At 33.9% G+C, this 16719-nt stretch overlaps 1 protein-coding gene across 7 annotated transcripts in view; it reads right to left on the bottom strand.

Moving 5' to 3' along the window:
- Window positions 1–16719, bottom strand: part of CCDC91 (coiled-coil domain containing 91) — a 273314-nt gene that overhangs the window by 211898 nt on the left and 44697 nt on the right. For 3 of the 7 annotated variants that reach the window (XM_036251937.1, XM_036251944.1, XM_036251942.1), the window contains exons 1-3: window positions 15464–15486; window positions 13242–13284; window positions 10767–10845 (exon numbers count right to left, since the gene is read on the bottom strand). In XM_036251937.1, the coding sequence (XP_036107830.1) occupies window positions 10767–10845; window positions 13242–13271 (109 nt within the window). In that variant the 5' untranslated portion in view covers window positions 13272–13284; window positions 15464–15486. Of the gene's footprint in view, window positions 1–10766; window positions 10846–13241; window positions 13285–15463; window positions 15488–16719 lie in introns of those variants that run through there. The other 4 variants (XM_036251940.1, XM_036251939.1, XM_036251943.1 and 1 more) reach the window with 2 other exon arrangements.

Here is a 16719-nt window from a genome sequence, read left to right as displayed (position 1 = left end):
AAGTCATAACAAATATCACTAGTTATTATATGCATTAATGAAGACAGCAACTGACATAAATTATTGAAAATCCACATGAAGACTAATACTTACATGTACAGTAATAACTCACAGCTTTATAGAAGTTATCACCTTAGTTATTATTCTAACTATTTAAATTTTTTTTTCCTTTATTGATTTTTAGAGTGAGAGGAAGAGAGAAGGGGAGAGAGATGAAAACATCGACAATAGCGAACATCGACTGGCCACCTCCTGCATGCCCCCCACTGGGGATTTGGCCCACATCCTGGGCATGTTCTCTGACTAGGAATCAAACCAGTGACTTCTTAGTGCATGGGTTGACACACTCAACCATTGAGCCACACCAGCCATGCCTTAGTGATCATTTTTAAAAACTGAGTCGAGATAAAACAAAGGTGAGTTAGTAATCTGGGAGTTAAAAAAAATAATAAAATAAAATCGAAGGTGCCCTGGCAGGTGTGGTCTGGTGCTTAGAGCACTGGCCCACACACAAAAAAGGTCTTAGGTTCGAATCCCGTTCAAGGACACATAAAGGTTCAGTTTGATCCCCAGCTCTGGTAGGGGTGCATGTAGGAGGCAACAATTGATGTGTCTCTCTCACATCTATGTTTCTCTCTCTCTCTCTCTCTCTCCCCTTGCTCCCTCCCTTCCCCTTTCTCTAAAAATCAGTGGAAAAAGATCCTTGGGTAAGGATTCACAAATATATACATACATAATAAAATAATAAAACCAGAAGTAGCAAAAAGAAGCTATCTGCCAATCTTCCATTCCAATAATTGGTGTAAAAATATTACAAAATTATTATACTACAGTGGAAATCCACTCCATGTCCTGGAAAAAATGTCTAATATAAATACAAGATAGAAGAGATGGGAAAAGTTTAAACAATATGGTACAGGTTGCCTATTATAATACAGGTATATAAACATGTAATAATAAGTCACCTTAAAATGTTATCTCAAATATACATCAAAGTAAAATTCAGCTAATGTTTACTATTCCTAATTTTCAAATCTGAAAAAAAATATATCACAATATTTTTTCCTCAAACAAAAAATGTGGACTCAGGTTCTGAACTCTTGTAGATGTGTAACATAGATTTGACTGGAAAAACAGGGTTAGCAAGGAGAGTAATAGGATATTAATAAAATGACCGATTTGTTGTCCTAGGTTTTCCTGGCCAGGAGAATGGAGAATGGAAAAACTGAACCATGAAATCAAAAAGGCATCTGTCTTCCAGGTTTCTCTCTGCCAATGTCTTGAGAAAAATGTTTGAACTTTCCTGTTGGCTTTGTATGCAAATAGCTCCAGATGCAAAGTGAACCACATCTAAGTTATTCGGTTCAACATCTGCTGGTCCAATTCCCATTATTCCTTCCAAAGGGTCGGCTTGTGACAGACAGTTTAGTTTGCCTTCTATATAAGCTGTTTTGAAGAATCTAATTTGGATTAAAGTATCTATCTGGACGACTTCTTTTTCCCTTTGATGGTCAATGCATTCTAATGTGGTCTGTGTAGTGCTACAAGGAACTTAGAAACATATTGGAAAGGACAGGATTCAAGGTTTTGCCTCCCACCTCGCTTTCTAGACAATTTATATTTATACAGTTAAAAGTAAAAAGTGAGCAGTCATTTGCCTTTAAAACAGCACCACCCACACTGTATACAATGGTAACAGGACAATACTTTCTGACCTCGTATTTTTTTCATGCAAAGATTTGAAGCTAAAGTTATTTATTAAATTGCTTGCCAATATTAACAATACATTTTGTGAAACATCCTATCACTTGCGATGACACTTTTCATAAGACATCACTGAAAATGGAATGAGGTCCACACCACATGGCACTTAGGGTCTGATACACAGTATGCTTTAAAAAAAAACAGGATAATGAATGAATCTGTGAACAAATAAACAAACCCTCTAAAAAATTAATTTAAATAAACTTCATGGATTCAGAAACTTTAGGTCTGCTGCAATCAGAAAAGAATCAAAAACATACTGACGCCAAATTAAGACTAATGTTCTTAAAACTTGGAAGGTCAAGTAAAGATAAACTTGTTCCTTCAAATGGGTAAGGTACAAAAGAGAATTTGCATTGGAAGGTAAAAGTGGAGGAAAAAGGCAATCATAATAGCTATGTACATATGTATGTTTATATTTTGCATATCTCTGTATTTATATATGTATGTATATCAGAAGATAGACATTCATTTCGAAAAGTTAATTTTCTAAAAACTAGGGCATTACTAGGTCATATAAAAATTTACAAAAGATAGTGAATTAAGAATTACATAAAAAACCAAGAGCTTTCTTAGAAAAAAAAAATTATTTTTATAAAAAATATAGTTCCATGAGTAGCCAACTCAAAATCTTACTGATATAAATGCTACACAAAATCTGGAATAATTTTCCTTTAAAAATGTTTAGAAAAATAAATAAGAAAAAAAGGAAGAGGCAAAAGAAATTGATACTAATATTATTGCTTCTAGACCCCAATATTTTAAAATAAACTTTAGTTTCACCTCTACTTCCTATACTGTTCCCTGGTGACACACAGTAGGACCAGGGAAGATATTTACAACAACAACAAAGTAAAACAGCTATTCTCTCTTACTAAGACTCTGTGGCCACTCTTGTGAATCATTGTTTCCAGACCATTTGTTTAAATTGGGAATGACCAGGAAAGATAACTGAGACCTAGGGAAAAATAGCTTCTTAGCCATCTTAGAGTAATTCTCTAAGCTTTCCAAAATTATATTTCTTAAGTAAAGTTTAGGTTTACCTTCCTCTAACTTATGATTGAAAGAGTACTTGTTACCAACAAACCAAATAATAATCAAAAAGAATTACTTTAAAGTAAATCTGCTTTATTAACAATAGAGAGACAACCACGGAGTATTTATTTAGGCACAAAGCTGCACTAGGTACTTAGGATTCAAAAAGGTTTAAAACATAGTCTCTGCCCTCCAAGGCTTAGACAAAAATAAACATGTAGAAATGGGAGATATACTGATAATGATTTTTGTTTGTTTTTCAATTACAGTTTACATTCAATATTACTTGGTATTAGTTTCAGGTTTATAGTATAGTGGTTAGATAATCATATACTTTATGAAGTGGTCCCCACAATATTCAGGTACACACCTGGCACCATACATAGTTATTATAATATTATTGACTATATTCCTTATGCTGTACTTTACACCTTCTTGACTATTTTTGTATCAACCAATTTGTACTTAATTCCTTTCATTTTCACCCAATGCCAGGAACAGCCACCCATCTAGGAAACAACAGTCTATACCCTTTATGAGTCAATTTCTATTGTGTTTGTTGATTTATTTTGCTCTTTAAATATAAGTGAAATTATATGGTATTTGTCTTTCTCTGTCTGACTTACTTCACTTAGCATAAAACATTCTAGGTCCATCCATGTTGTCACAAATAGTAGGATTTCATTCTTTATTATGACCAAGACATGTTTCGTTGTATATATGAACCACCACTTTTTTATTTACTCATCTACTGATGGGCACTTGGGTTGCTTCCACAGCTTGGCTATTTGTAAATAATGTTGCAAGGAGAATAGGGGTGCATATATTATTACAAATTAGTGTTTTTTGTTTTTGTTTTAATATTTTTTCTTTATTAATTTTAGAAAGAGGGGAAAAGAGAGGGAGAAATAGAAACATCGATGGTCACCTCCTGCATACCCCTCACTGGGCTTTGGGTTTATTTTTAGGTATATACCCAGAAGTAGAATTGCTGGGTCATAAGGCAGAACAATTTTCAATTTTTTGAGAAACCTCCACAATGTTTTCTACATTGGCTGCAAGAATTTGCATTCCCACCAAGAGTGCACATCCTTTTCTCCACACCCTTCCTAACAACTCTTACTTGATTTATTAATGAGAGGCATTTTGATAGGTGCAAGGTTAATATTTCATTGTGGTTTTAATTTGCATTTCTCTGAGCATCTTTTCACATGTCTATTGGTCACCTCTATGTCCTATTTGGAGATGTGTCTATTCGGATCCTCTGCCCATTTTCTAATTGCATTGTTTGCCTTTTTGGTGTTGAGTTGTATAAGTTCTTCACAAATTTTAGATATTAACCCTTTATAAAATGTATCATCGGTGAATATCTTCTTCCATTTGGTAGGTTGTCTTTTATTTTGTTGTTTCCTTTTTTGTACAAAAACTTTTCAGCATGATGTAGACCCATTTCTTTTTTCTTCTGTTTTCCTTGACCAAAGAGATAGATCAGAAAAAATACTGCTGAGAGATGTCACAGATTTTACTGTTTTCTTCTAGGGATTTTATGGTTTCAAGGTCTTACATTTAAGTCTCTAATCCATTTGAGTACATTCTTCTACAAGGTCTAAGAAGGTGGTCCAGTATCATTTATTTATTTATTTTTTGATGTACCTGTCCAGTTTTTCCTACACCATTGTAAATAAACTGTCTTTACCCTATTGTGTGTTCTTGCATCCTCTGTCATGTATTAGACGAGATCGGGTACGTTCAGGGTGGTATGGCTACAGACCTTAATTAACAATATAGTTGTGGGTTTGTTCTAAGCTCCCTATTCTGTTCCATTGATCAATGTATCTGCTTTTATGCAAGTACCATGCTGCTTTGCTTAATATAGCCTTGTAGTATAGTTTGATATCAGGTAGTGTGATACCTCTGACTTTGTTCTTTTTCAAGACTGCTTTGGCTATTTGGGGTCTTTTGTGGATCCATATACATTTTTAATTATTTGTTTTAGCACTATCTATATAACACCAATAATATTTTGATACGAATTGCACTGAATGTGTAGATTCCTTTGGGTATTATGGATATTTTAATGATGTTAGTTCTTCTATCCATGAACACGGTATATGCTTCCATCTTCTTCATTTTTGTATTCAATGAAAGGTATTTTGCCTCCTTGGTGAAATTTATTCCTAGATATTTTTTTTAAAGCAATTGTAAGTGGGATTAGTTTCTCTTTCTAATAGTTCTATATTGGTTCATAAAACTACAACCGATTTGTGAATATTTAGTTTGAATCCTGCTACTTACTGAATTCATTTATCAGTTCCAGTAGTCTTTTGGTAGAATCTTTAGGGTTCTCTATGTATACTAGCATGTCATCTGCAAATAATGACAGTTTTACTTCTTCTTTTCCAATTTAGATGCCTTTTATTTCTTCCTCTTGTCTGACTGATGTGGCTAGAACCTAGAGTACAATATTGAATAAGAATGGTAAAAGTAGACATCCCTGATTTGTTTCTTATCTTAAGGAAAATGCTTTTAGTTTTTCCCCATTAAGTATAATTGCAACTGTGGGTTTGTCATAGATGGCCTTTATTATGTTAAGGTATCATTCCTCTATTCTCACTTTACTGAAAGTTTTTATAATATATGGGTGCTGGATTTTGTCAAATGCTTTTTTCTGTATCTACTGATATAATCAAATAATTTTTACCTTCATTTTTTTATGTGGCATATCACGTTAACCGATTTGAGGATATTGTGCCAACCCTTGCATCTCAGAAGGAAATCCCACTTGATCGTGGTGTGTGATCTATTTAATGTGTTGCTGAATTTGGTTTCCTAGTATTGTGTTGAGGATTTTTGCATATACACTTCTCAGGAAATTGGCCTACAATTTTCTATCTTCATAGTATCTTTTTCTGGTTTTGAAATGAGGATAATACTGGCCTCATAAAATGAGCTTGGGAGTCTTCCCTCTTCTTGAATTTTTTGGAGTAGTTTGAGAAGGATATGTATTACCTTTTCTTTAAATGTTTGGCACAATTCACCTGTAAAGCCATCCAGTCCAAGACTTTTCTTTGTTGGGAACTTTGATTACTGCTTCAGTTTCATTGGTTGGAATCTGTTCAGATTTTCTGTTTCTTCTTGATACAATCTTGGAAGATTGTATGTTTCTAAAAATGTATACATTTATTCCAGATTGTCCAATTTGTTGTATATTGTTGTTTGTAATAGTTTATTTTAAGCTTTTGTATTTCTGTGGAATCAAGCTGTTACTTCTCTTTCATTTCTGATTGTATTTGAGTCCTCTTTTTTTCTTGATGAGTTGAACCTGGCTAAAGCTTTATCAATTAAGTTTTTAATTTCAAAGAACCAGCTCTTGGTTTCATTGCTCATTTGTATTGTTTGTTTAGACTCTATTTCATTTATTTCTGCTTGATTTTTATTATTTTCTTCATTCTCCTCACTTTGAGCTTTGCTTGTCCTTTTTCTAGTTCTTTTTGGGGTAATGTAAGATTATTTATTTAAGATTTTTCTTGTGTCTTGAGGTAGGCCTGCATTGCTACTAATTTTCCTCTTAGGGCGGTTCTCACTGTATACCATTGACTTTGGGCTGTTGTGTTTTTATTTTTGTTTGTCTCAAGCTGTCTTTTGACTTCTTCTGATCTAATGTTAACCCACTCATTGTTTAGTAGTATGTTATTAAACCTCCATGTATTTGTGTGTTTCAGTTTTTTTTCCTTGTAATTGATTTCTACTATGGTTTTAAATTTATTGAGACTTGTTTTGTAGCCTAACATGTACTATATCTTGAAAAGTGTTCCATGTGCACTTGAAAAGAATGAATATTCTGCTGTTCTGGAGTGAAATGCTCTCAATATATCAAGCAAGTTGTTATTTGAGGCTGCTGTTTCCCTGTTAATTTTCTGTGTGGAAGATATATACATTGTTGCCAAGGTGGGGATAAAGTACCTTACTATGACTATATTACTGTCAATCTCTCCCTATACGTCCATCAATATTTGCTTTTATATTTAGGTGCTCTTATACTGAGTGCATACATGCTTACAAGGGTTATATACTTTATTTGGACTGATCACTTTATCATTACGTAATGTCCTTCTTTGTCTTTTATTACAGCTGTTGTTTTAAAGTCTATTTTGTCTGATAGAAGTATTGCTACACCAGCTTTTTATATTTTTGTAATTAGTGATAAGTATTTATTGTCACTTTATTATACATATTTATGTCCCTTTTTTTCTTTCTTCTTAAAAAAGTCCCTTTAACAATTCCTGCAATACTGATTCCGTGATGATAAACTCCATTGTTTTTTTCTGCTTGTTTTGTTGGAAACTCTTTATTTCTCCTTCAATATTAAATGAAAGCCTTGCTGGGTTGTAGGTCCTTGCTGTTCATCACTGTGAATATTTCATGCCAATCTGCTCTGACCTGAAATGTCTCTTTTAAGAAATCAGCTGACAGTTTTATCAGGACTCCCTTGTAGTTAACTGTCTTTCTTTTGCTCCTAGTAAGATCCTCAGTTTGACTTTAACCACTGCCATTTTAATTATGAAAAGTCTTGGTGTGAGCCTCTTTGGGTTCATCTTATTTGGGACTCTGTGCTTCCTGAATTATGTCATTTTCCTTCAAACTAGAAAACTTTTAAGTCATTATTTCTTCAAAAAGATTCTCGATCCCTTGCTCTCCCTCTTCACCTTCGACGAAGATGTTGTTACACTTGATGTTGTCCCAGCGGTCCCTTATATTATCCTCATTTTTTTAAATTATTTTTTTGTTTTACTGCTCTGAATATGTTTTCTGCTACCTTGTCTTTCAATTTACTGATTCAATCCTCTGTTTCATCTAATCTTCCATTGATTCCTTCAACTGTATGCTTCATTTCAGATATTGTATTCCTCATTTCTGATTGGTTCTATTTTATGGTTTCTATGTTCTTTTTTATGCGATTGAAGTTCTAAGTTCCTTGAGCATTCTTATAACTGCTTATTTGAACTCTGTATCTGGTAGATTGTTTCCTCCATTTCATTTAGTTCCTTTTCTGGGGATTTCTCCTATTTTTATTTGGGACATGTTTCTTTGTCTCCCCATTTTGATTGCCTCTCTGTATTTGTTTTTGTGTATTATGTAGATTTGTTATGTCTCCTAGTCTTTTTTTTTTTTTATCCTCACCCGAGGACATTCTTCCATTTTTTGTACAGATAGAGTGGGAGGGAGAGAGAGGAAGAGAGAGAGAGAGAGAAACATCGACGTGAAAAGGACACATCGAGTGGCTGTCACCCGCACGACCAACCAGAGCTGGGGACAAACTGCAACCGAAGTACATGCCCTTAGCGGGAACCGAACCTGGGTCTCTCCGGACCGCAGGCCGACGCTCTAACCGCTGAGCCAAACCGGCCATGTCTCCTAGTCTTGATAAGGTGACCTTATGTAGTAGGTGTCCTATGGGACTCAGTGGTCTCCCTGATCACTTGATCTAGGTGCTCCAGGAATATCCCTTGTGTGGGTTATATGAACCCTGCTGTTGTAGTTTAGTCTTTTTTTTTCAATCCTCACCCAAGGATATTTTCACATTCATTTTCAGACAGAGTGGGAGGGAGAGAGAAACATCAATGTGAGAGAGACACATGGACTGGTTGCCAACTGCACGACCCAAACTGGGGCCGGGGACAAACCGCAACCGAGGTGCGTGCCCTTGGCTGGAATCGAATCTGGGATTCTTTGATCCATGGGCCGACGTTCTAACCACTGAGCAAAACCAGCCAGGGCTGTAGTTTAATCTTGATTATGGTTGGCCCGTCCATGGGTGGGGTTGACCCTTAAGCTAGCTGACTGTGAGAACTGACCCTGACCAACCACAGTGTATAAGTTCCTATGCAGGAGGTTACCCAACAAAGTGAAATCCTCCCTAGCAAGTTCTGATGTCTGCCAAGTTCTCCCTTTGGGTGTGCCACTTAAGGAGCTCATAGGGCCATGCTCTGATGTAGTTTGAAACCAGCCATTTGGTATGTTGGTCCTTGGGCCTCTTGGGAGAGAATCTACTGCAGGGCAGTGTCAGATGCTGCCTATGACTGTACAGAAAACAGATATCTTCAAAAAAGGGGAAAGATTGCTTGGGCTAAGCAATCACCTACCCTGCCTTTAACTTCAACTCTTGGCCAAGTTAGTTTTCCTCTGCTTTTATAAGTCATTGAAAAAATTCAGTAATTTAGGAAGAGGACTTTCTTCAGATCTAATTTATTTAAGGAAGTGAGAAATTGTGTGTGTGTGTGTGTGTGTGTGTATGTGTACACTAGAGGTATTATTCTTTAATTCTAATTTCATTAAGCTTTGAGGAGACTAGACTTATGTTGTGTGTGTGTGTGTGTGTGTGTGTGTATAATAGCACACTATAAATACTACATCATTATATAAATATCACGATCCCAAATCTTCCTATCACTTTCCATTGTCCCTAGTCTAGTAATTAATTCAATTACTTATTCATTTATTCACTTCTTTAATTATTCTTTCTACACATATTTATTGAGGGCCAACTAGATGTTAGGCACTACACTCAACATTTAAGATGTAACAGTAAGACAGACAATCATAGCCCAGCCAGTGTTGCTCAGTGGTTAAGCATTGACCCATGCACCAAGAGGTCGCCAGTTAGATTCCTAGTCAGGGCACATGTGCAGGTTATGGGACAGATCCCCAGTCGGGGGCATGCAGGAGGTAGCCAATCGATGTTCTCTCTCACATCAATGTTTCTCTCTGTCTCTCTCCCTCTCCCTTTCTCTCCCTCTCTAAAATCAATAAAGAAAATAAAGTTTAAAAAAAGACAGACAGACATAGTACCTAATCCCACAACACTTAAAGTCTAACATGAAAGTCAGAAAACAGATGCACATAGATGTGGAAGGGTTCTCTGGGAAGGTTTCCCAGAAAAAGAAATTTGAAATCAAGAAACAACACGTTAAACAAAAAAGGAGTTAGTATGATAAGGGAGTGGGAGAGAGTAGCAAAGTAGAAAATTCCTAGCAAAGGAAACAACGTATATAATGTCCTGAAATAAGAACGAGCATTCTAACCATGCCATCCTCTTTCCCACATCTACATCTTTATTCCACTTATTTTTCATCCTTCAAAATCTTTCCCCATTCTCCTATCTGTGCCTAATGAAATTATATGCATCCTTCAAAGCACAGATCAACAATGCACACCCATCTTCAAGGACAGCAATTCTCATACCAGGCATAAAATAGTATTTGCTAACTGAATGAATGACAAAATCATCATCTTCCCAAATCACAAATACGGATATGCCTGCCCTTAAAATAAAGGACATAACCCCACAGCATGAAATGCATAAGCACTAGAAAAATATTTGTAGGATAAACATCTCTAATAATATAAGACTAACCAGAGCTATCAAACAATGATATTTTTACCTTCCAATGCCTTTACAATGAATTGGCAGAACAAAAAGTCTAGAAAACTCAAAAACTATTTAGACATGAATTATATTAATGTCTTTCACAGAATATCCCTCAATAATAGAATTTATTTTTGCATTTTTAACACTTTTGAATGACTTTGCTGAAAAAAAAACTTCTAATTTTAAATACTGATGGAGATGATAAATTATTTTTGGAATATATTTAGAATACAAAAAGAAAGAGTTTAACTAATGAACTTACCAACCTTAAACTATTATTTGTACCTCACCTGCCTAAAACTAGAAAAATGAGAAAATGTAAATTGTACTTTAATGTTCATGATATTATTTTTTGAATCATCCCTCGAGCCACTATTGCAGAATTTGTTATGCAACTGATGATTTGTCATGGAAAAAACTAGATTAAATCTGGGTCATTTTATTTTTCAGATCATAGAAGACCAAGTGCAAAAGTAGAAAGATGCTTCCAAAGAAAAGGCAAAAATGTTAAAAATCCTGAGTTACTGTATACTAGTACCTGTAGGAAAAGCAGCCCAAGGAATAGCAGGAGATGTAGTTTGGGTTTCACCACTTCCACCATCAAAAATCTCTGCAGCCTAGAAAACAAAGGCAAAATTATGTTAGAAGACCTGGAAAATAGGAATGCTATTTAAGCAATCAAGCTTCCCAATTCTATAAGCATATTCTCTGTAATGTACCACACATTTCCAAATTCCCTCTGACTACTAAATTGTTTTTCAGTCTTCATTACTACTACCCCCACCACTACTCATTACCTCCAGTACTCATGTTCTATTATCTTTAAGTAAAAATATTCCTTACTTCCTCAAATATATCTCCTGCCAAAGAAAATTTTATTTTAGCCTGGCCGATGTGGTTCAGTGGTTGAGCGTCAACCCATGTACCAAGAGATTGCTGGTTCAACTCCTGGTCAGGGCACATGCTCAGGTTATGGGACAAATCCCCAGTGGGGGGCATGCAGGAGGCAGCCAATCGATGTTTCTATCTCTCTCTCCCTCTCCCTTTCTCTCTCTCTAAAAAATCAATAAAGAAAAATTTTTTTTAATTTTTATTTTACATATTCTTAATAAAATTTCACTTGTGAAGTTCATAGCTAAGTACTTTAAACTAACTCACCTCATTTACCCATGTACATAAAATATATGTCTATATGTCTACATTTTTCTTTAAAAGTCTAGAGACCTAATCTTTTTCATTAATTAGCATAAGATCTAATTAGAAATCAATCTAAATAAATGGGATTCATCTATATTTTTTCTTCTTTTTTAAATATATTTTTATTGAACTTTTAGAAAGCAAGGAAGGGAGAGAGAGATAGAAACATTGACATGAAAGAGAGACATTAATCGGTTGCCTCCTACACACCCCTTACCGGGGATTGAACCCACAACCTGGGCATATGTCCTGACTAGGAATCAAACTGGGACCTCTCAGTCCATGGGGCCATGCTCAATCCACTGAGCCACACCAGCAGGGCTCAATTCAGATTCTTAACTGACTTGTCAGCCAAGGAGAAGTTAACTGAGGAAATCAGCCACAGGAGATAAGAGATGTAGAATACACTGCAGCGAAAGCTACTCTCTACAAACTATAAAAAAATGACCATGGTTTATATGACCAAGCATAGAAACCTTCCATATTTCTACAACAGGATGTGGTAAGAAAGAACCCTAATAACCACAATTAAATTGGAATGGTTGGTTAAAATTGTACCTATATAATACGGAAGTAATAGATCCATTCATTGACTGTAATGTGGAAGTGTCATTTTTTTCTCTAAGGATCACTAACCACTCAATATTTTTTCTAATAATAAATCAAGCATGGTTTAAGTAAAGGAGACTATACCTAATTTTAACCTTCACATAACTGCCAACTTCTAGGCAATAAACTGAGATTATATCTAAAACATACATTTTCCTCAAAATAAAAGAAAATTTACAAATTTTTAAACATTACATTTCAGTAACATAAATAAGATTCAATCACCCAAAATATTATAGAAAACATACAAATGTGCTAAACAAAAAACAGTTTTAGATGAAACGCTGAAAATAGGTATGTTCAAATTTTAAATATCTCCTTTTTGACAGAAGAGAAAATGACACAAATCTAAACAAATTCATACCCTTCTTTCATAATATTCAGAACAATGAGTACAGACTTTATATCTTATATTTCTTATTAATGTCATTAATTACATTCTCTATTTTTAACAATCTCATTTTACCAAATTCCATGCTATGTGAAAGTCTTACTTAAAAAAAAAATCACAGAGCTAACTTGATGGTAGTTCCAGGGCTTGAGCTCAGGCATCCTGACTCCTAATCCAGAGATTTTCCTGCAAGACTATACGGGCTCCATAAAAATAACTGGGTTACAAAATATTTCAATAAAAAGAGCACTCACTGAAAAGGATTAAGGAAAAGATGGTGCTTCTTCAGCTAACAATTTCCACTTACAAAATACCATCTTAAACCTTAGAGAATACTCTAACATAAACATACTAATTAGCTCAATAAGCCTCCAAAAGGCTATGTAGTTAATGGTCTAAATCAACTCATTACAGGTGCAAACATGAAAATATGTGACAGATCTTCAATGCTCATCTCTCAGCTCACAATTATTTCCTAACTGACATGTATCCCAACAAAATCATCTGCTGACAATTTTTAAAATCTCTTCTTTAGTGCTTCCACTAGTAGCACTTAATTACCTTAATTTAAACCATTCCTACAGGCATGACCAAATGTTCAATAATAATAATGCAGTTTAACTTTCAGAGGGGATATGTTTAAATTTGCCTTGCTTTCATTTTTTTTATTCCAAAGTTACATTAAAAATGATCAAGAAAAAAATCATGAATGCCAATGATAAATAATACATTTTCAATGTAGTATATACTCCATTATAACCTCACAAAGTTAAAACAATCACATAAGCAAAATTGAGGTAAAATAATAGCACATACCTCAAAACCACCAAAATCATCATCATCCATTCTTCAAGTGCACCTGAAAATAACAAAAGACATTGAAACAAGACCACACACACATAGTCAGTTATGTCAAAACACTCTCTGAATTAAAGGTATATACAGTTTGATTTGTAAATTAAAACTATTTTACTTGAGGTTTTTGTTTTTTTTAATTTTAACTGTGTGCATGCATTTTTAACTTAAAAAGACTAGATTATTTTTTTTGCAAAATTAGGCTTTCTGGCAAAATTGGTAATTTCTGTGACTTTTTCAGCAACCATGTATTTTGCCATTTTACATTGAGATGCCAGGAGTGGAAAAATATTCTTTTACATTTTAATTTGCTTTTCCCAAATTGGCGCTAGGGCTCAATTCAATAATGCTTCCTGCTTTTTGCATCTATTCCTCAGTTGTCTGGCAACATCAGCACAAACTCCAGCGAAGAACAGGACTGTGGTGAATTTTGGAAATCTGTCCCCCACCACAAAGGTTCTTCCCTTGGTTTCATGGCCGAGGTTGATTTAGATTTTCAAAATTGATCAGCATTTTTGAGCTGTGGCCACAACTTCTGGAGCATTTTGATATGTGTATTTTTAGCTGAAACTGCTTTGCACTTTTGGAAAAATGTGGAGCAAGTTACTAGGCTGATCAAGATAAATCAAGTCATGTATTCATGGGAGACAAGGAAAGAAAAAAACACAAGCAAATTTCCAGAATTCCTCTTCCTTACCTTTAAAATATTTAAGAGAGACAATCAGTAGGACAACACATGTTTTATATTTTGTCCTAAATGTATATTATGAAAATAAAAGGAGAAAACCAAGAGTATTTGGGCTTTAAAAAGAAGATGAAAAAGAAGCTTGTATCTAACAAACCATGAAAGAACTAAAAGATCTAGAAAAGTAAAACAAGCAATAGGTGGTATGCATTTTAATTAAAAATAAATACACAATGAATCATGAATCAGTAGCTGAGAGAGATACTCTGGTCAACAATAACTAGATTCCCTTTCTATATTTCAGAAGTGAACATATCCACATATTAATAATAGTTTTGTTGAGTCAATAATACAAGATGGACTTGACTACATGGAAACAATATTCTCCAATTTCTAAAAAAAAAGCTAAAACAAATTAAACCATAGGTTAATAATTTTAAAGGCTTTAAAGGCGTGTTCTAAGGAATTTTGCTCTGAGTGATAAGGCAGTAATCTATATAAAAATGGTTATCTATAGTCATGATGATTTGCCTTCTCACTGAAATTAATACTAATGCCTTCAAAAATAGAATAAAAACAATAGTTAAAGAAAAATGAATAGTAAAAAACAATCTCAAGGATTGTTTTGTTTTAATAAGCAAAAAAAAATTTACTTTCAGAAACTCAGTAGGTAATGGCATGAAAACAAATATATGTAGACAAAAATACATTATATAAAGGAAGGACATTAAATTAACCAAAATGTGATACTAGTATTGTCGCCATTACCCACATCTTAACAACCTGAAGAAAATGTTTTTAAAAATGTACTTTTCCAAAAATCAAAACTAAGCAAGTCATCCACATACTGCACTTAAAAAAATATAAACCAGACTTTCAGAAACTTTTGATGGTGGTTAGTTTGAAATGGAATTCACATTAATTTTGTGTTGCAAGCGAATAGAAATCTGTATGTGATTACATTTTTTCATGAAGAAATTATGAAAGAAGAGTGATATGGATACAGAGAATTAACCAAGTCAAACTATAAACACCAACTTTGTCTTTTCCACATGTATCCCACAAATCTCAGGGGACAATTAAAAAATATTTTTAGCATCTATGAACACTGTACTCAAATAATATGGTTTCAAAATAATGGAATTTTTAGAGTAATGCTTCTATGTGTTTTCATAAGACATAGTCCAATAAATTATTTGTAAGGTGCCAGAAAATTTAAAAACAAAAACAAATACCCATGCCTAACAATCATTTCAGCTTGCTTTGTCTGTGGTAATGAGCCAAATACCATTAGATTCATAGCTCTACAAAAAAACATATTAGTGACCACTGATGTTTTCCATACCTCAGCAACTGCTATATATTAAAATGTAGATAGATAATAGTCTTCCTCTACTTTATTTTCAAAGAAACATTAATATATTTTAAAAGACAAATGTGTCATGAGTTTCCTAAAAATACAGTACTAGAAAAATAAACATTATTTTAAAGCAATAACCTTTCTTTGGACAATTTCGTTTCTCATTCTGAAACAGTTTGTTTCCTTCAGAACATTTGAAAGATCAGGAGGAAAAAAAATTACAGAATTGATTTATAAAAATCCATTTTATAAAATACAAAAACTAAAAGTTAGTTTTTAAAAGGAAAATTACAAGTATAAATTTCATTATGGATTTAGCCTCTCTAATACATTAAAACATCATTTTATCTAAAGTGCATTTATTTGGAATGTTTATTTGGAATATTTCTAAGCACTTAACATTATATCTCATTACACTACAAACATAACATGGCAACACCAAATTTATCTGTCATCTAAGTTACAGAATCATGAGCCTGGCCAAAAAAATTAATAGATCATGTAGTTGTTCTTATCTGTCCGGGAAAAAAAAGAGATGTATACTTTCTTATGATTAGGTATCTGTATGAAAAAATTTCATACAAGTTTAACAATTATACTTCCTTATATCTGAATTTAAACTCCTTTGTTGCATTATTATATTAATTCCCTCCTTTACTATTCTCAATATTTAATATATTGCTAATATTTTAGAAGAACAACATATACACAGTACTTAATGTAACAAAATTTTATTGAGCCACTCTGTAGAAGATCACTCAAGGTCCTCAAGCAGTTATGGTCAGGTGTGGGGGGGAAGGGCAGAATGTAAGAGAAGCATGCAAATACAAATAATATGAAATATAAAAAATACACAAGAAAGAAGAAAATACATCCATGGTAGAAGGATAGATTTTCATAAGGTGGTATATCTCATTGGAGCATCATGAAATGCTTTGGGTAGGAGACATCTAAGATCTTTTTCAACAGACAATGAAAAATTTTAAATGGCACATTAAAAACATGCAATTCATTCAACATTTTTCCCAAGCCTTTTCCTAAAAGATAGCAAAGACTTGTTTTTATTGTTTGCTTCCTCATAAACACAGGGTCAAATAGAATGCAAAGTGAGAAAACTGTACAAAATTTGAAAGTAAATACAAGGAAGATGTACCCCAAACTACCAGTGAGAAAATGAGAATCATGTTTACATCATAGACTCCACAAACGGCTTAGGAATGGGGGGCACTGAAAGCTGGGTAAAGGTGAGACTCAAAATAAGAGTTGCAGATATATTCAAGATTTCCTCTCAGAATCTGCACAACTGAGCAGCTTATAGTTCCTCATCACTGCAGAAAGCTAAAGGTTTCGTCCCTGGACAGGGTAAAGCCAAGGGTCTTTGGACTAGAAGACAC

Source organism: Molossus molossus, unplaced genomic scaffold, assembly GCF_014108415.1.
Source record: "Molossus molossus isolate mMolMol1 unplaced genomic scaffold, mMolMol1.p scaffold_m16_p_10, whole genome shotgun sequence".
Lineage (NCBI taxonomy): Eukaryota > Metazoa > Chordata > Mammalia > Chiroptera > Molossidae > Molossus > Molossus molossus.
This window is presented reverse-complemented; position numbering and strand designations above follow the sequence as displayed.